The sequence below is a fragment of the Nymphaea colorata genome, chromosome 12, assembly GCF_008831285.2.
Source record: "Nymphaea colorata isolate Beijing-Zhang1983 chromosome 12, ASM883128v2, whole genome shotgun sequence".
Lineage (NCBI taxonomy): Eukaryota > Viridiplantae > Streptophyta > Magnoliopsida > Nymphaeales > Nymphaeaceae > Nymphaea > Nymphaea colorata.
In genome coordinates this window covers 20,672,102-20,690,558 of record NC_045149.1, presented here as the reverse complement: position 1 = coordinate 20,690,558, position 18,457 = coordinate 20,672,102, and the positions used below count along the sequence as shown (strand labels likewise).

Genomic DNA, 18,457 nt, shown 5'->3' with positions numbered 1-18,457 from the left:
ATTATTAAAGTGATTTTTATGCAGTTTAACCTCATAGATATAATCATAAGAGTGACTTGAGATGAGGAAACATGTATTAAGTTAGCCATTTTTTTTACTTCAGTTATGTATTTCAATAATAAAACAATGAATGACCCTTGCTATATAGCAATGACAACATCATTTCTCATGATTTCTCGTGTGTATATAGATAGTTTTTTTTTTTGTTATGGACCAAATATTGTTAAATGGCTAAAAATTAAAAATTATTACTAAAAACCAGGCATCACATGAGCATTAGTGACAGTTTATGATGCAATAAATGGTTCACATTACTTTTAACAACAATTTATACTAGTTTTAGCAACAAATTTTTATAATTTCAATTCTCTTTTTCATACGACAACATCTGGTACAAGACAGCATATAATTTATATATGTATATTAACCAGCAATTTAAGAAAAGAGAATTAGGATCAGTTGAAGGTAAGAGAGAGAGAGAGAACTTGCGAAATCCTAATTAAAGTTTATTAAAAAGGAAAAAAATTATGCGCAACATTCAAAGGGCAAGAATGTCGTTTTGTACTAAAGAAAAATAATTACAGTTTAAAAACTGTAATGAATGCGACTGTGCTAGCTTCTTACAAGCACATCTCGTCATTCATTTGAAAATATTTATTATTTCAAAACATAAGAGAGAAGCATTTATGAATATTAAATATTTTAAAAGCAGGGATCATTAATGAACAAAGTTCACGTGGGTTTTTCAAGCATATGTTTTTAGCTGCATTAAAGTGTCACTTTTAAACTATAATAAACTCAATTTAATTAAAAAAAATGATTATCTTTAAGTCAAAATTTTGCCCTTTTCTTTTTATATCCATCAATATTTTTCACAATGATGAACGGTTTGTGCCCGACCCGGGTCGCTCTTTATTCTATGGATTTGGATCTCAACCCGAACATCCCAATTTATTGCTGGACGGTTTCACGCGTTGCCATGTGATAACTGAACTAAATAATTAGTTCATTAAACGAATTTACGCGATAAATAAATAAATAAATAAAACGGCAGCAACAAATAACGGCTAAATTAATAAATTAAACAACCCGAACATCAATGGGCATAGAGCTCGATCCACTTGAATTTTTTTTTTTAAAAAAAAGAGGTTAAGAGTTTAATACTCAAAGTACAAAAGGGTGTTTTGTAAGAAGAATATTATGTTTTTAAATAAGAACACCGCGATTTTGGTTTATGAAACACGATATAATTAGGGATGAAGCTTTTGGATCTAACAATCAAATGTTTGATCTGATCACACCATGTTCCCTACAACAAAGATATGGAAAACATATTCCAAGAACACAATGTTTTTCTTATCAAATACCAATTTAATGCCTTTCAATTATCTGGTTAATAACAGTTTGTCAGTTTCAAACATTACAATCTAAAGGAAACATGTGATTTTTTTTTTTTTAGTTTTAAATGGAGGAAAAAAAATCTGTTTTCAGGTGTCAAAAAATAGGAAACCATTACCCTCCAAGTTTTCGAGGTAACAAGAGAAGTTGGGATAGTTACAAATCTGAACTCCTCCTTCAACCAACACAAACAAACAACTCTCTCTCACTCTCTCTCTAGAAACCAACCTTCTCAAAGAGACATCATCTCTCCCTACAAATTCTTCTATTAAAGCAAGAACATATCTCTAGTTGTCATCTCTCTCTCTACATATCTCCATGGAGTCACCTAATACTTTCTTGAAGCACCATTCCTTTATAATGTTGTTGTTTCTACTACTTCTTCAGCTTTCCAGCCAAGTCTATGCAAGTAGAACAAAGGCATCCATGAATGTTATAGACAGCTGCTGGAGAAGGGACCCAACTTGGATCCATAACAGGATGAAGCTAGCCACGTGTTCTGTTGGATTTGCCGGAAAAATGACCGGAAATTCCGGGCAAAAGATCCAGGAATATGTGGTGACTACTCCGGCAGACGACCCGATCAACCCGCAGCCGGGGAGTTTGCGGTACGGAGCTGCTTTGGGACATAGATGGATCACTTTCCAAAGGGACATGGTGATCAACCTTCGGATGCCGTTGCTTGTGAGTAGCTTCACAACGATCGACGGCCGTGGTGTGAACGTTCAGATTGCGCATGGATCTGGAATATTGCTTCGAGATGTGAGCAATGTCGTCGTGCATGGGCTGCGGATCCACCATTGTGTTACATCAAATCCGGGCCCAGTTTTAGGCCCAGGTGCAAAAACTCAGCTGAGCTTGTCTTTTCCTTTCCTTTTCTTTCCTTTTTACATAAGCAGAAGATCTGATGATCCGATCCAGGTATGAAGATAGTTCAACTCGGAAAATCTGATGGGGATGCGATTGCGATGTCCGGGAGTTCGAAGATCTGGATCGATCACAACACTTTGTACGCGTGTCAAGATGGATTGATAGATGTGACACGTGGATCGACGGCGATAACAATTTCGAACAATTGGCTCCGAAACCATGTGAAGGTGATGCTATTGGGCCATGACGATAGGTTCAGTGAGGACAAATCCATGAGAGTCACTGTTGCATTCAACCGCTTCGGCCCAAAATGCTACCAAAGGATGCCAAGGTCATTTATCCGACTTTATACTACATATCTTTCTCTTCTTCAAATAAATATTTAGATTTTCATATGCCAACCAAGTTTTATTTGTTCAATACAATATATTCGCCGTACTGAACATACTACAACCTTACAAAAATCTACATACACCTTACTATATTATTTTGCCATAAAGATATATATATATATATATATAGTTTTGCATGGATGTATATATGATGATGATGATGTATGCAGGGTTCGCCATGGATATGCACATGTTGTGAACAATTACTATCAGAACTGGGTGCTTTATGCTATTGGAGGAAGCGCAGAGCCTACGATAAGAAGTGAAGGCAATCTCTTCATTGCACCAAGATCAGATAACAAAGAGGTAAAACTCTACCTTCTCTCTCTCACTATATATATATATATATGTATATAACGGCTTTAACTATTTAGAGTCATCCAACTACCTTACCAAGGTCATTTATTTGCTTCAATTGATAAAAAATAATATATATATATATAAATTAATAGTATGTTCATCATATTTTTTTTCTTGTTTTTCTTTTAAGTATATATTATTTCAAAACTAATGGTAAAATTGATAGGTAACTATTTTTTAGAGTTACTCAGCCATTTAATCTAATCAGGACCATCCAATCTACGATAATTAAGAGAAAAAAAATAAACATTGTCATCTAATATTAGTTTTCATCTTTTTCTTTTATGTCTATTCATATGTACATGGTTGGGTAACTTTCTCTCTCTCACTTTATATATATATATATATATATATATATATATATATATATATATATATATATATATATATATATATATATATAGAGAGAGAGAGAGAGAGGTGAGTAAGGCACATAGAATAAATCAGTTAATATATAAGAGAATGGAAAAAAACTTTTATTCCGTCGCTTGAGCCTAACCTAAAGTCGGTGCAGGTGACGCGGCGCATGAACAGCGGCGCGAACATGAATCCAGGGAATTGGGTATCAGTGAATGATGTTTTGTCTAATGGAGCCTACTTCACACAGAGTGGCAAAGGAGCTGCACTGCCTGGATACAAGCCGGAGGAGATGTTCCCGGCCGTCGGCGGACACGCAGTTTCGTCCATAACCAGAAACGCCGGCGCGCTCCGCTGCCTGCCGGGATATCCATGCTGAACCAGGCCAAGACAAGACAGAGCTTATATGGTTGTACCCATTAAGTTAGAACCATGTAGTCAGCCAAGAAATGTAACTAGCTATGCCCAATGGTACCAAGCACAGAAGCCATGGTGGAACCATGCAAGAACATTTCATCTTCCCTGTAATGATCCCATTTTCTTATCAGGAACTCTGGAGATCCAAAAAATGTATTAGTTCAGTTAGCCCATTGATATAGTTGCTTTTATCAGCCAATAGCAGCTTTGGGGAAGCATTGGATCTGATCCGGATTGAATCCAAAACCTTCATACCAGATCTGACGCCTTCGTTTTTTTTTTTTTGTTATAAACAAAGTACTTTGTCGGCGGATTTATTATATCCCATGGGAATAAGATTGTGGTACTCAAAATATTACTTGTAATTAATGGACATGATGGTCATGAGAACGAAGTTAAGGTGCATGAATTATATGTAAAATCACGGCTAAATGTTGTTGTATAGCCAAATAATTAACACCCATCAATCTCAACCACTTGATAATGCGAATAATTTTGATTATCTTTTTTCGTTGAACTACTCAAACTAATGTCTTAATTCTTCATTAAATAATGAAAACTCTAAACTAAATGTCTCAATAAAGTGAGAAATTTAAAGAAAAAAAATTGTCTACAATACATATTTATATATATCCCTTGCGCGTTAACTTTTTATGTCTTGCAGTTTTCTAAAATGTATATCTTGTTAGGCAGTCGTTTAGAAACAATTTAAGAATTATCGTCTCCTTAAAATTCCGGTGAGGGAGGCGGGAGAAATTCCTGCTGGCATCTTACGTAAATCAAGGGGCAGACAATTTCCAAAAATCTTTCTCTCCTTTCGTGATCGATACGACGGGTGCGGCACCCGAAAGTCTTTTAAATTGTATGTCTTATTAGGCAGCCGATTTGAAACACTTTATTGTCGTCTCTTTAAATTCCGGTGAGGGAGGCGGCAGAAATTCCGGCTGTCATCTGTTCTTACGTAAAACTTGGGGCAGAGAATTTCCAAAAATCTTTCTCTCCTTTCGTGACCGATACGACGGCTGCGGCTCCCGAATGGTTTCGGAAATCGAGTAAGCAGACTGCATTGATTTTCTTCTGCGCGCTGGCAACTCGGTGAGCCCATCGCGGGAGAGGGGGTGAGAAGAGTTGGTGCGTTTCCTTTGCTGTTCTGTGGCTCCTTCTCTTTGAGGAAAGAAAAAGCATGGTGAGGAAGAGGCGCCAAAGCAGTGGAGGTCAGCCGGAAAGTCACAAGGCAGCGAGCAAGGCGGTGGGAATGTACTTCTTCAAAGTCCTAATAGGGGACTTCCATTCGAAGCTTGTAACCTCCTCTTACTCTTCGTTTTTTCTTTCCTTGTCTCCTATTTCTAAAGTGGTTCGCTGTTCTCATCTTTCTTGGTGGGGTTCTGCGTTTGGGTTCGACTACAGATGGAAGAGGGTGTTGAAAGCTTTCGTCCCACCATCGTTTTTTATCTGGAAGCCTTTTCTTTTTAATGTTTTCTTTTATAATAGGAACAGTTGTCGGTTATTTGTCCATATGGGTGTCCTGTTTCTTCATTCGAGTTGCTTTTTTGAGGGCTGAAGAAACTTGAGGATGAAAATGTTGCTCGTAGTTGTTTTCTGTGTTCTACTTACGTCGACCGACTTACGTCCTAAACGCTGTAACGGAGCTGCTTTGCCACGCCGCTGCACCCCCCTTGCACCAGATGTTGGTGCTACTCCGACTCGCCAAATTCATTCGTTTTTAATGTCAAATGCGGTCGACCGCACTTGCATGCACATCATATTCAAGTTGGTTGTTTATCAAATGAGTCATAAATCATTAGAATATTCGTAAACTGTATGTTATGTTCTGTCTTTTGCTGTTTATATCTTGCTTTTGATATTAAAAGTTGGCACACCCCCACCCGTAGTTTCTTGCTTACCAAGGATAACATAATATCGTTAGCAAGATTTGTGTGCATGCATGAGTCATATGAATCAGATCTCCCTGATTCTCTCACGTTATTCTTTCGTATTATGTTTTCTTGTATTTTCCGTTTTGTTTCCATGTAGCTTTACTTTAGGACACATTTTACAAACGACTGGATGATGTTTTCTTGTTTGCTGCTTTTCTTCTTTCATGTGAAAAATTCCAATAGAATGAATTTTTATGATAAGCTGTCTAATTTGACATAGTAATGGCAAAGTGCTGTTGTGTTTGCAAGTTGCCATGTAGATTGTACTTGTGTATATTATGTACCAAGCATATCAGCTGGAGTTTGCTCTCTTTTTGTTCTAAACTTCTTCTGATTGATTTCATGAGCATTGTTCTGTGGCTTCTGTTTTATTTTTTGTAGTACATCCCTCCAGCCTTTGCAAGATTAATTGAGGATGACGATTCTAATGATGCCACTTTGAACACTTCAGTTGGATGTTACCAGGATATAGAAGTTCTTAAAGACAGCTATAGCATGTATTTTCAGAATGGTTGGCGTGAATTTGTTGAGCATCATTATTTACAAACCGGAGAGTTTCTTGTTTTCCGGTATGATGGTAGTATGCAATTTGACATCAAAATATTTGATAGAAGTGCATGTGAAAAAATTTGTTTCAAGCCAGTTCTAGTGGAGGATAAGAATTCCATCACATGCAATCCGAAAGAGAATGCCTCTCTGTCGAACATTTATATGTGCGACCTTGAAGTATCAAGAAATGAATGTGAGGATGAAGTTGCTGAGGACAGTTGTCAGAGGTTGAGGGAAAAATGTAGTTCTTCCAAGAGTTTTGTTACTGAGGTATAACTTTCAAGTAGTTGTAAGCTGTCAAACTTCTGCATGATTATTGGTTCCTAAACTGTAATTTGGAATGTTATGTTACAATATCAGCATTTTGTTATTACTAAGGTGTTAATTATGCAGTCTGGTCAATGTATTGGCTTGAGATCACACAGATCTAGCCAAGATTTTTATCTTAGTGTTAGCTTCATTTTAGCAGGGCACGGATGTTCTTGATATGACTTCTTGTAGAGATCCTTTAAAGTCAAAGAGGCATTCTGTAACTGAGATAAATGGATCCACGCCTGAGAAGGCCATCCTGATTTTGTGATTAAGATGTCAACTACAAGCATCTCTAAATGCTGAGCTGTAAGTCTATCTTTTGATTATGTGCAGCTTATGGTTGAATTTGGTTTGAATTTCTTAGATTTGTGGTCTTTATGGTGCTGTTAGGATGTATTTTTGTATGGTCTGTTTGAATATGGCCAAGATGCACATGATAGAATTCACCAACACATACCACTATTTGCATATGATGTTAATAACTAATGAACTGACTGTGATTCCATGACAGCTGGCTCTCTTAAGAGGTAGTTTCTGACATTTTATACTTGGCCCATTTATTGCATTTGACCTACGAACAAAAGTTGAGGTGCCTTTACATTAAGATGGAATCAAGTTAGAGATGCCTTGTCCTATTCATTAAAGGATAAGGTTCAACCTTCCATAAAACTTGTTTAAATGGCTCACTGCAAGCCGTCAATTTTAGTTCTTTGATATTCTTCATATAGGTCAACTGTGTGGTGCATTCACAGTAATGTGCTCAATTCATCTTCAGATCAGCAGTTGTGTGGACCTCTCTGATTGTGAGATCAATAGTAAGGCCAACCTCATCTGGCATCCTTTAGATGGGTTTTGCTTTGTGCTGAGGTTAAGAGAAGAGATGTGTTGAGAGATATCTTGATCTTTTGTTGCTATATTTTAAGGCTTCATCTCTTTTCTCTAATGTCACTTCTCTGTTTTCGAGTTGATCAACCAACTGCCTTGTGCATGTAAAACCAGGAAATTTTGATTGCAGGAATCGTCTGTAATTGAATTCCTGAAGCATATTAGTGGATTCCATTTTTATTCAAAAACAAAACTCAGTATATGTCATAAGCATATTACATTTTCTCTTCTCGAATTCCATTTGTTCGGTATATTTGTTTCTCACTGGCTGCTCAAGTTTTTGATAATTGTACATTTGTGACAGTGCCCTCTTTGTCTTGCTATACTGAACTGGCTTTGATTCAAATATGCAGCATGTTAATGATTAAGGCGAGGTATATTAACAACAGAATCTTCTGACTGCTTGATGCGAGCCATAGATCATGGCCTCCTTAAGTGGCGTTCTTCTCGGGCTATGTTACAAAAGGCTGGTTTTATTCTGTGAAGGAAAATCATTTGGTTATGGGGGCGCATGTGTTTTCAAATTGTCCGGGGAACCGTGGATGTTCTGGAGGTGTTCGTTTTCTGTGCCGACCTTCACCATCGTTTCTTCATGCGTGGTGCTTGTATGCAGGCTGGAATGTTTGAATTGCTGAAAATTGTGTATGATCGTCAAACAAGAACGAAACCCAACGTAGACAATGTTAAATGAATGATGATACATCTCCACTAAAATCACTGTTCTTTTTCCCTGGCTGTTGATTGATTTCATCTGTGGATGGAACTTTCGATGTTCTATAGTAATTTCGCTCGTTTTCATACATCTTTTCGATTTTATGATGAATGGTATTGGTGGAAATTTTTAGATGAATTATAAATGATACAGTAATTCCCGTGGGTGGTTTAACATTACCGAGAATGTATTTGATTAACTCATATCTACAATTTAACCCCGTACTTTTTGACATTGTGAACTAGTGAGATTCTTAGCTTTAAGAATAGTTGAACTTTGGCATTGTGGCCTTTGCCGAATGAGCAAAACTCCTCCCATCGGATCCACGGAGTTAACCGGAGGCCTTTTTTGTTGGTTTTTTATGAATGCCAAAGACATTTGCTTTTGGCTTAGTCAAAGGAATATCTCTAATCCTGGCATCTTTGTTCCATGTATTTTAAGTCTGTCTCCACGCCCTGTTCCATAGACAAAGACAAGAGACTCAAAACTTTGATTTTGACCATTAAAATTTATTTATGTCAAATTGTGGTAGCCGAGGCTACGTAAATGCCGTGAGAAGGATTTTACAGTGAAATGCGGAAAGGTTAGAGATATGGTTTTGGGTTCAAACAGATCAGTTTACAGAAATATCCCGGAACATGCTTGATCGAAATGATACAGATCCAAATTCACTGAGCCCACACAAACCGAACGCATTCAAGGGAAGTGGGACTGTGGGAACTGTGGGACCTTTCCTGTAAAGCCAGGTCAGAATGTGGAGGAAGGGAGCCGGGTCAGAGCCTAGCTGGTAGAGAGAGAGAGAGAGAGAAGGAGAGAGAGAGAATTGCCTTCTCATCTTCTGGCTATTCCTGGGGATTGAGTAACTGGAATCAAGGAAAGCAGAAGAGAAGAACGAGAATCGGTGGCAGAGGCAGTGACACAGGAGGCAGATTATTGGGGAGCGAGAGGGCAAAAATCATAAAAAAGGAGAGAGAAGAGCAACAGATGGGGACTACTGCACGAAGAGAGATGTGAAGAGGGAGTGAACGAAGGGAAAGAGTGAAGGGATCATAGGTGGGTGGCCTTCTGTTTTTAATTGATAGCCCCCAGATTGAGTTAGATCGGTTAGATGGGGATTTCCCATCACTTGGTGGTCTGATCTTCACATTCTGTAACAGTATCGTCCCTATAAGGTGGTGGGTATTGGTCTGGCAACAAGCCAGAGATGGGTCAAGCCTTCAGGAAGCTCTTCGATACCTTCTTCGGCAACAAAGAGATGAGGGTGCCTCTTTTCTTCCATCTTTCGCAAGTTCTTCTTCTCTGTTGCTATGGTCTTCCTTTAGTTTGTTATTCTATGTTTTGTTTCTACAATTATTTGGGGTAAACTATTTTAACGAATTGGTTGTCTTCCAGTTGTCCTTGGTAGAGCAAATTTGGAATTGGATGCATTAGTTTCAAATTGAGTTTCTTCTCGCAACAGATTGTATATTACGGAAATTAGATTTTGTTGTGCTTGTGATTTTTGGAAATAAAATTTTTGCTTGGCCGTTGTATTTTTGGTGGATTTATGAAGTGTTCTTTCACTTGGTTCTCTCCTACTGGATTCTATGATTCATTCGTCTGACTATATGAAAAGAGAGAATGTTGTGAATTCTTAGTAGCATGTCTGAATCTCCATCTTGTCTGGGAGGTAAAAATCTTCCGTGGAGCCACCTTCTTACTCGATCTTTCTTGTTTAATGGTCGGAATGCGAAGCGTGAGCCGTGCATTTGACATATAATTTGACATGAACATAAGACGAACATTATGTAATCGGACAAGGAATCGCCTTTTAAGCATTAATCCATGCTGTCCTTGCTTTTCCTTCTGTCTGGAATGTTGGATGCCATGAGAAATAGAAGGAGGAAATGGTGCACTTGTTACTTGCCATAAATTTGTTCTCCTTGAATCCAGTCAAATGTTTGTTGTAGGCTGGTTTTTTTAGTGTATAAATCGTAGGTGTCTACTTTTTTGGAATGGATGAAAGCGCAGTGTTACGGAATAGTTTCATGCAGTGGAAGCTAACGTAGGTTACCCTAGCACAACTTTTTTTGCATTGTACTTTGGATCCTTTCCTTTTCTCTCTTACGGGTTAACTTCGTGCTTTCCTTGTATTACTTGTCGAATTTGTTTGCTCTACATGTTTGACAATGAAAACCTCTATAATATTGTCAAAAGCTGCTTTCATTTTAGTGTTTCCGTGTGAGAAGCATGTGATGTTCCTTAAGAGCAGGGTATGGGACATGATAAACATTGCATTCCACCTATAGTTGATTTGAAACACGTCTTGAAGGTTCAGCAAACTGTCCTACAACCCATAAAGAAACTACTTCTGATACATCCAATTAAGCGTTTGGTGTCATTTAAGCCTCTTTCCTTTTGGCATGTAAGGAGATGTTGGAAATTTTAATTATCTTGGGTCTCTCATTTACCTGCATAGGTTGTGATGCTTGGACTGGATGCTGCTGGAAAAACAACAATCTTGTACAAACTACACATTGGGGAGGTTCTATCCACTGTGCCAACCATAGGTCGGTCTCTTAGTTTTCTTGATTTCTTTGAAATATTAGTCATGTTGAATCTCTACATTGCTTGCATAAGGATAGGGATATGCCGATATGGTAACATAGCCATTTAGCACTGATACGGATGAAAATATGGTAACTTAGCCATTTCTATGATTTTCTAAGATGTGTATTCAAGAGATATAGAGTGGAAATCATGGGTTATGTGATAGAATTTGAAAACTTGGTGTATCTGTTTGCATTTAGGATGTGAAATTCTTAAGGATACAAGTTTTTGAACAGTTTATGTGAATAAATGAGTCACCCCTCACTCGTGTACAATTTACACACCAACTACCTTTAGAACTTCTCTGTCTGGGAAAACATGAAATTTTGTCCCATGGTGAAATTCACGGATATTTCCTTCAATCATTAAATGCAAAAATTTTTGACATCTCAAACATGAAAAGGTACCTACGTGAACCAAGTAAAGAACCTTGTAAAATAAAATTCTGATTCTGTAGTTACAGAAGTAAATAACCCTTTCAAAATTTACTGTGCAAACTGAGTGAACAACTCCTTATGATAGATAGGAGTTCGATTTGGGTTTAATACAGAAGTAAAGAACCCTTTCAAAGTTTACCTGTGCAAATTAAGAACTTTGGGTTATAGGAGCTCAATTTGAGTTTAACATTTAAATTGCTGTGAGCCTTATTAGTTGGGTTGTTCATGATGCATGCTGGATACATCTTTCAAGTCTCAAGACTCTCAACTAAATATTTATGAGTTACAGTCTATTGATTATATGATCGTACATGTTGTGGTCTGATTTACAGTTTCATCCTTTGTAGGTTTCAATGTAGAGAAGGTTCAGTACAAAAATGTACAGTTCACTGTATGGGATGTTGGGGGCCAGGAGAAGCTTCGACCTCTATGGAGGCATTACTTTAATAATACTGATGGCCTGGTATGCGACTAAATTTTCACAATTTTGCTCTGACAATAGTGTGGTTGAGTACTTTTTTTCAATAAGACGTTGTTAGGGTAAGCTCGAATCATATTCATAGTTGTGATCATTCACTCGATAAACTTTTTTTATCTATGCTTAATTGTTCTTCTGATTGCTATCTCCGTTTCAATTGCCTTTTGGTATATAAAATATTAAATAATTCATACTCACAAAGTTTCAATTTCCTTTCTTATCTAAATCCAGTTCACATATTTCTTCTCAACTAATTTAATAACTTTGCTAAATGTGTGACAACTCTGCAGTATATCTGAATAGTCCTCTGCTATTAACTAATCAACTTTTACAAAAGCACACTCATGTTTTGATTGAATAACAAAAACACGCTTACTTTTTTTCTTTCTTTCATTTTACCCCTTATTTCCTATGTATTTGACGTGCTAAGGAGAGAAGTCAAAATTTAAGCTTTTTTTTTTTTAATTCCATCAAACTTGAACATGCTTTTGTGAAATTTTCATTTATTAATTAGTAAAACTAGTATATCTATTATAGACTGAGTGAACAGGGATTAACACATGGTTCCTGATTCTGTGTTTACATAGTTTCAGTCGAATTCATTCCCCTTTTCCTTTCCTTTTTTCTTTTTTTTTATTTCCTTTTTTGGAAGTGAACAGTCGAAGCACTGAATTACTGAATGCCCCAACTTCCAGCGACAGCTGCCTGCCTCTTTATGTACTTGTGTTAACCTAATCTTAGATATAGGTGTGTAATGAAATGCGCCAGGATGGTGATGCTGACTTCTTGTCATAACCAATTACCTTGTCTCTTTGAGATGAATAATCGTGAATGTTTTTATTTGATACGTAATGACAGGAAATATGGCAGGATTATTTACACTGGATTCTTTAAATCTTGCAGATTTATGTTGTTGATTCTTTGGACAGGGAGCGCATTGGTAAAGCAAAAGCAGAGTTTCAGGTTATCTTCTTTTTTATTGCATAATCCACACAAATTGTTACAATATACGACTATGAATGTAGAAAAGAATTGTTTGATATATGGCTTGTATCTTGATTTTTCTTTTGCAGGCAATCATTAGCGACCCATTCATGTTGAACAGTGTCATCTTGGTATTTGCAAACAAACAAGACATGGTAGGTAAAATGTTCTTAATCAACTAACGGTGTAAAAATGTCCTTGCAGGTGTAATTCTTGAAAATTATACTTGAGCATCCACAAATGTATATTGGGTTAGGTTGACATTGTGAATGCGCAGCTACATGCATATGGTATCATTGTTGCACAGTTAACTGAATCATGAATTATGCTATTGTCAGTTTTGCAGCCTTGTGCATGCCCGCATGCCTATGCCCATTATTGAACATGTATACGTCAAAAAGGACAATTGCATTACCATATATATGTTATGTGTGTCTAAAACATTCAGAGTCCTAGAGTCATATAGCGATGGAAGCTCGTTCTTTGGCATGTTATACACTTGTCTAAAATGCTTAAATATGCTTCACCTTTTGCTGACGACATTGTACCTTTGGCATCCGTAGCGAGGAGCCATGAGTCCAATGGAAGTTTGTGAAGGTCTTGGACTTCGTGATCTGAGGAACAGAAGATGGCATATTCAGGGAACATGTGCAATTAAAGGAGATGGTCTCTATGAAGGTCTAGACTGGCTGGCAAGCACCCTGAAGGAATTGCAAGCCTCTGGATATTCCACGTCCACTGGCAGTGGTGCATTCTGAATTCTGATTGTGCAGGTTATCCACCATCCTCTTCTTCTACTTCATTTTATCTTTCTTTTGCTGCATGGCATAGATTCAATTGGATTTGACCATCGTTGAATCTGCCGATCCCAAGGTCGTGCGAGTAATTTATGCATTATATGCATCTTGTCTGTGACCTTTTATGATCTTTGTAGTGTACTTTTTCTGTTGAGAAATATGATATGCACCTTCCTCATCTACCTGATCTAACCACTGACTAACCCTTTGCCAGGTGAAACAATCCCTAGGTCGATGCGTTGTGGCAATGATTGACCTTGTTCTTTCCGCTACCATGAATCAAACGATAAAAGCAGAGGAAAGTTTGTGGACATGATCGGCTCACTTTTACTGGTTCTGAAATGATGAGAATGAGAGAAAGATGCTGTAGTTCATATTTATAAAGAGACCATGATACTGTGACATGGTAGAAGATCGTCAATTCGACATTGCCAACCACGTTGTGTGCAGGGTTGGCAGATTTCCTCATCACATGAGTTGCATACATGTACTCCTTTTTGTTGGATGATTGGCAAAAATAATGAGTTTCTGTTTCCTTTTTCCATGTCCCCTTTGTCATGGCGTCCTGGATCCTTGTCCAACTATGATGTTCAACCAGAAACCTTGGTAGGCCGAGATTGGTTCACAGTATTTTCATCATTTCCTGGTAAAAAAACCCTCTTTTTTTCTGTTTGTTGTTGATTACCAGTGGTCAGACAAAATGCTTGCCAAATTACATGAAAAGAAGCACTCTGCTGTCAAACTCTTGGCCTTCTTCCATGAGCCACCTCTTAGAGAAGTCACAAGACGTACAGGGTTTCTGTTGTTTAAGCACTTTCTTGGTGTTGATCGAGTTTTCAATCAGATCTCCAAATATTTCAACTCTAAGATCAAATTCTTCAACTATACGAGAATAAGTTACTACAGGGAAAAGGTGATAAGCATGTCGAAGCAGCTTGTGAATGGTATTTGAAGGGTGGAGGATGTCAAGAGCAGGTGTCCTCTATTTCAAAGGTTTTACATACTGGAGAGGAAGCAATTCCTGGCCGGTGATGCCTGTGCTTCACAGGGTATTCAAAATAATAAGAGGTTAGAGTAAAAAATTCCACGGTTACTTGATAACGCTAGCTTGTCAGTTGCATACTTGAGATCCATGACGCCAGGCACTAAATTTATGCTTGACGTGTTCCCTTTCGATAATTTCATCTTCCATTTACCATTAATCAGCGAAATTAAAAAGAACCATGACGTGACGTTAAACCCTCTAATCTTTTGACACTGGGGATGTAAACAGAGACTCGATCTGCTTTTAGTCATTGTTATATTTAGAGATGCAAATGGTCATCATCAAATCTGGAGGTGCAAATGGATGGGATATAATTATTAATCCAATTTTATGTCCTTTTAGTCGGATTTAGCAAGGAACTTTATGCCTTATTACTGACCAAAATGGGCTTAACTGAACCTATACTCAGGTCCGCCATGTGACTGCAATCCAAGGACCTTGGATCCAGATTGGGATTTAAAAATAAGGCCTGACATCGAGGATTAAGTTGAATAGGGTAGTGCTGGACTTCACCCGAATCTAAGCTGCTCATACTGGCATAAGGAGATCGAGATTTGAACAGGGCAACAGTGATCTCCACATGATAGACAATCAAGAGGACACTCTATACGCAGTTGGACATGATAATTCGGACGTGAATTTGGAAGGAAGGTACACACAATTTCAGTTAGCTGCAGATTGAATAATGCAAATTTCAGGATAATTGCTGGTTTTGCATGTAACATCCCCTTTGTAATGGTGGTAATCAAAACCATTCTACCATTTTGAGAAGAACTTGACAGAAAACAAACATCAGAATTCTCTGATCTATTTCCCTTATGAACCTGACTGAAAATCTCTGAGACAGCAACCAACTTCCCTGGCCGGGCCTCCCTATCAGAAATCAAATCGGTTCAAGAAGGGTCTCATTCTAAAGAGATGCACCCAACCACATCCATTATACTCAATATGCTTTTCTTAGCATCAAGAAGTAACACTATACCATAAAATAAATGCTGTACTATACGTTAAGCTAGACAGCTATCTGTAAATGTGTATCAATGGACAGGCAAACTACCAGACTCAGGGAAAAGTTCCTTAATCATCGCCATATGCTCGGAATCTATAATGCTCCTGATATGGTCCATCAAACAGAAGGTCAGCTTCAAACCATTTAGGATACCTAACCAAGTCACCAGCATTGAAGACCATGCACTCCTTGCAGCCCTCAGGGAAGACTTTCACGCTCCCCTCAGTAATGTAAACCTGCTGATCCACATGCCAGTCCCATGGCAGCTTACACTTGCCAGTTTTCCATATTGACCATCTCGAAACTCCCAGCTCTTCAAGCCTTTCCTCTGATGCTTTCCTTTCGACTCGAACATTATAGAGCTCCTCCAATGGTTTCTTGTATCTTGCTGAAACAGCTCCAACTGGCATCTGTTTAACTTTAGCATCTTTAGGCGCTATAAAGATGCTTGAACCAGGCCTGAAGGAGGCCATGAAGCCAAGACTGCTTGACATTGCTCTGGCTTTCACCTCCTGTATTGAGAGGAAGAGGTTTCAAGATACATTATTAAAGAAAATCTTGAGATAAGGACTGCTGAAGCAAATCAAGGTAATGGTATCAACCAACTAAAACCAAACGTCTGATGCCATCTGAGGAAAGAGGTCCCAATATACATCCAAAGAAATTTTGAGACAAATAACAGTAATGCTATTAACCAACTAAAAGTTAAACTTCCAACACTATCAGGAACACAGGTTTCGATGTGAATTATAAAATAAAACTGCTGAAGCAAATAAACATAATGCTGTCTCATAATACGCCATCTGGTATTATTATTTATTAGCTGAGAACACATGAACCTATTGGGGACGATAATCATGTGCACTTGGTGACTAGTGCACTTACGGCATCAATATCATTATTGTAAAACAAAGCAGCGCACTCAACGAAAAAAGATACAGATGACATCAAATCAAGAACTAATAAGATCAAGAAAATCCAAGGGTTGTGAACAAAGAAGTTGAAGCTGTCGTTGATCCAGAAGGAACATGTATTACGCATGCCTAAAATAGAACAGGAAAGGGTGGCAGATCCACGGATGGAAAATGCATCAAACAAGACTCCATATAAGAAGGCAATGGCTACCGGTAACTATGATCCTCCAAAGAAAGGGAAAAGAGCTAATCTCGTGAACAACCAAAAAGAAGAAAGAACATTTCAAGAGATTATTCAGAATACGATTCAAGAGAGCTTTTACAACGTCCCTTTTCTGTGGGGTATTCGCATCAAGCTTGGTCAGGCAAGAGATGTATAATTCCTTAGAAAGCAAAGTATGATCAGCTTTTAGTTTTTTAAGGAAGAAGAAATAAGAATAACATGTAAGCAACTGATGACAAACGCTACTGTCTGATATCTTGCATAAGATGGCATAAAAGCATCATTACATAACACCCATATGGTTATCATAAATGAATCCCCAAAAATAACTACATAAAATCAACAAACTCCAGTTACATGCACGCGAAGATAGTTATTCTAAGCCTGTCAAGTACATGTTCACTCAACTCTGCAATTACAGCAGGAAGCGGCACTAATCATTCCATACAGGTTATTTTACCTATTGAAACTCGGGCCCGACGAACTTATGTAGGAGAGGCACCATACTATGGACTCCAAATCTTTCCTAAACCCCAGAGTTTCCTTCCTAAATGCATTTCCCATGGTTATTCTGACAGTCGCACAGCAAAATGCAAAAGAATAAGGGTTGAACCAAGAAACAAAGAGAAAGCTGATGAAAAACGACCATGGAGGACCTTATCCAACAGATTCAGTAGAAAGTGCAAGTTTCTTTTGGGGAGCGGGCAAATAAATGGCAGAGTTCAGATTCTTAGGTAAGCGAAAGATACGTCGATAATTTGTTACCTCTTTCTCACAAGTTCTTGCGTCTCCTCTTCTGTTTCTCTTCCTCCCGCCTGAGGAGCGGCTGAGTGGATGACGGGGCTTTTATACGTAGTGAACGCGAAAGAATCGTCGTGTCTTTACTAACGCGTTAACGATATTGTGCTTCAGAATGTTGTTAAATTCAGTTTCAGAATCGAATCGGGTAACGGGCCGATTCTACGAGTCCGTTTAATTGATCGGAAGGCAATTAGTACATCTTTCTTTTTCCACTGTACCTTGTACTTAACACACACACACACACACACACACACTTTTTTACTTTTCTAGTAAATGCCGCAAGTTTCATAAAAACTGTTAAATAAGAACTTGAAATCTTGAAAATTGAACCTTTTAAAATCATGAGGAAACAATATCCCCATAAAAGAAAAATTCTCAATTTCTCGATATTGCTATTCTAAACAACCAAAAAAACTAAAAATAAATAAATAACTGCAATTATTAAAAACGTTAAAAGGGCGTGTTTGATTGTGGGGAAAAAAAATAAAGGTTGCGTTTGGATGACACTATGAAAAAATGATTTTTTGAAAATCTGGTTTTGTGAAAACTAATTTTTTTTAATGAACGTAGTTTTTATGTTTAGATGACCTGACAGAAACCAGGTTTTCACTTTTTGAAACTTGGATGACAAAAAATGAGTTTTACATCATAACATTATTTACGACCAAGGTTGTTGAGATATTTCCAAAGCAAGATGAATAGTGCTGAAAAATGGCCCCCCAATTAGGTTATTAAAAACATGAAGAAAACTCTGTTTTGAAAAAAGTGGTTTTCAAAAAACAGGTTTTGAGGTGGTCCAAACATCCTCAAATAAATAACTTGACCATATGATTTTATTAGAATTAGATGATTCCATTGAGTATGGTATATGAGGGTCTAGTAGCAACTGGTCTTTGTCTCTCTCTCTCTCTCTATCTCTTGCTGAATAATCACCAAATGATTAAAATTAAAAATATATATATTGCTAAAAACGGCATATATGATCATCACT

General features: G+C 37.6%; 4 protein-coding genes across 4 annotated transcripts; 3 read left to right on the top strand and 1 right to left on the bottom strand.

The window, feature by feature from the left end:
* Nucleotides 1-1,902: 1,902 nt before the first annotated feature.
* On the top strand, nt 1,903-3,756 carry LOC116266264 (probable pectate lyase 16). Its single transcript, XM_031647411.2, has 4 exons — nt 1,903-2,236; nt 2,320-2,599; nt 2,831-2,966; nt 3,535-3,756. Exons 1-4 carry the CDS (start codon nt 1,918-1,920, stop codon nt 3,754-3,756), a joined length of 957 nt encoding a protein of 318 aa, XP_031503271.1. The 5' UTR covers nt 1,903-1,917.
* Nucleotides 3,757-4,756: 1,000 nt separating this feature from the next.
* Nucleotides 4,757-6,860, top strand: LOC116265310 (putative B3 domain-containing protein Os03g0621600). Its single transcript, XM_031645862.2, has 3 exons — nt 4,757-5,094; nt 6,113-6,550; nt 6,750-6,860. The coding sequence occupies exons 1-3, from the start codon at nt 4,978-4,980 to the stop codon at nt 6,858-6,860; spliced, it is 666 nt and encodes a 221-aa protein (XP_031501722.1). The 5' UTR covers nt 4,757-4,977.
* Nucleotides 6,861-8,928: 2,068 nt separating this feature from the next.
* On the top strand, nt 8,929-14,018 carry LOC116266125 (uncharacterized). The gene is made up of 8 exons (XM_031647227.2): nt 8,929-9,242; nt 9,347-9,450; nt 10,648-10,738; nt 11,563-11,678; nt 12,597-12,656; nt 12,767-12,832; nt 13,241-13,450; nt 13,689-14,018. The coding sequence occupies exons 2-7, from the start codon at nt 9,394-9,396 to the stop codon at nt 13,433-13,435; spliced, it is 585 nt and encodes a 194-aa protein (XP_031503087.1). The 5' UTR covers nt 8,929-9,242; nt 9,347-9,393; the 3' UTR covers nt 13,436-13,450; nt 13,689-14,018.
* A 1,243-nt stretch (nt 14,019-15,261) lies between these two features.
* LOC116265967 (uncharacterized) lies at nt 15,262-17,545 on the bottom strand. The gene is made up of 2 exons (XM_031646988.2): nt 17,431-17,545; nt 15,262-16,040 (listed from the first exon to the last, which is right to left on the bottom strand). The coding sequence occupies exon 2, from the start codon at nt 16,020-16,022 to the stop codon at nt 15,597-15,599; it is 426 nt and encodes a 141-aa protein (XP_031502848.1). The 5' UTR covers nt 16,023-16,040; nt 17,431-17,545; the 3' UTR covers nt 15,262-15,596.
* Between the last annotated feature and the right edge of the window lie 912 nt (nt 17,546-18,457).

Excerpts from the sequence above, each read along its gene's own strand:
- LOC116265967 (XM_031646988.2), bottom strand. The coding sequence starts at position 16,022 with ATGTCAAGCAGTCTTGGCTTCATGGCCTCCTTCAGGCCTGGTTCAAGC.
- LOC116266264 (XM_031647411.2), top strand. The coding sequence starts at position 1,918 with ATGACCGGAAATTCCGGGCAAAAGATCCAGGAATATGTGGTGACTACT. Across the intron at positions 2,237-2,319 it reads GGGCCCAGTTTTAGGCCCAG|GTATGAAGATAGTTCAACTC; the intron begins GTGCAAAAACTC and ends GATCCGATCCAG. Across the intron at positions 2,600-2,830 it reads TGCTACCAAAGGATGCCAAG|GGTTCGCCATGGATATGCAC; the intron begins GTCATTTATCCG and ends TGATGTATGCAG.
- LOC116265310 (XM_031645862.2), top strand. The coding sequence starts at position 4,978 with ATGGTGAGGAAGAGGCGCCAAAGCAGTGGAGGTCAGCCGGAAAGTCAC. Across the intron at positions 5,095-6,112 it reads GGGACTTCCATTCGAAGCTT|TACATCCCTCCAGCCTTTGC; the intron begins GTAACCTCCTCT and ends TATTTTTTGTAG. Across the intron at positions 6,551-6,749 it reads CCAAGAGTTTTGTTACTGAG|GGCACGGATGTTCTTGATAT; the intron begins GTATAACTTTCA and ends TCATTTTAGCAG.
- LOC116266125 (XM_031647227.2), top strand. The coding sequence starts at position 9,394 with ATGGGTCAAGCCTTCAGGAAGCTCTTCGATACCTTCTTCGGCAACAAA. Across the intron at positions 9,451-10,647 it reads TCGGCAACAAAGAGATGAGG|GTTGTGATGCTTGGACTGGA; the intron begins GTGCCTCTTTTC and ends TTACCTGCATAG. Across the intron at positions 12,657-12,766 it reads AAGCAAAAGCAGAGTTTCAG|GCAATCATTAGCGACCCATT; the intron begins GTTATCTTCTTT and ends TTTCTTTTGCAG.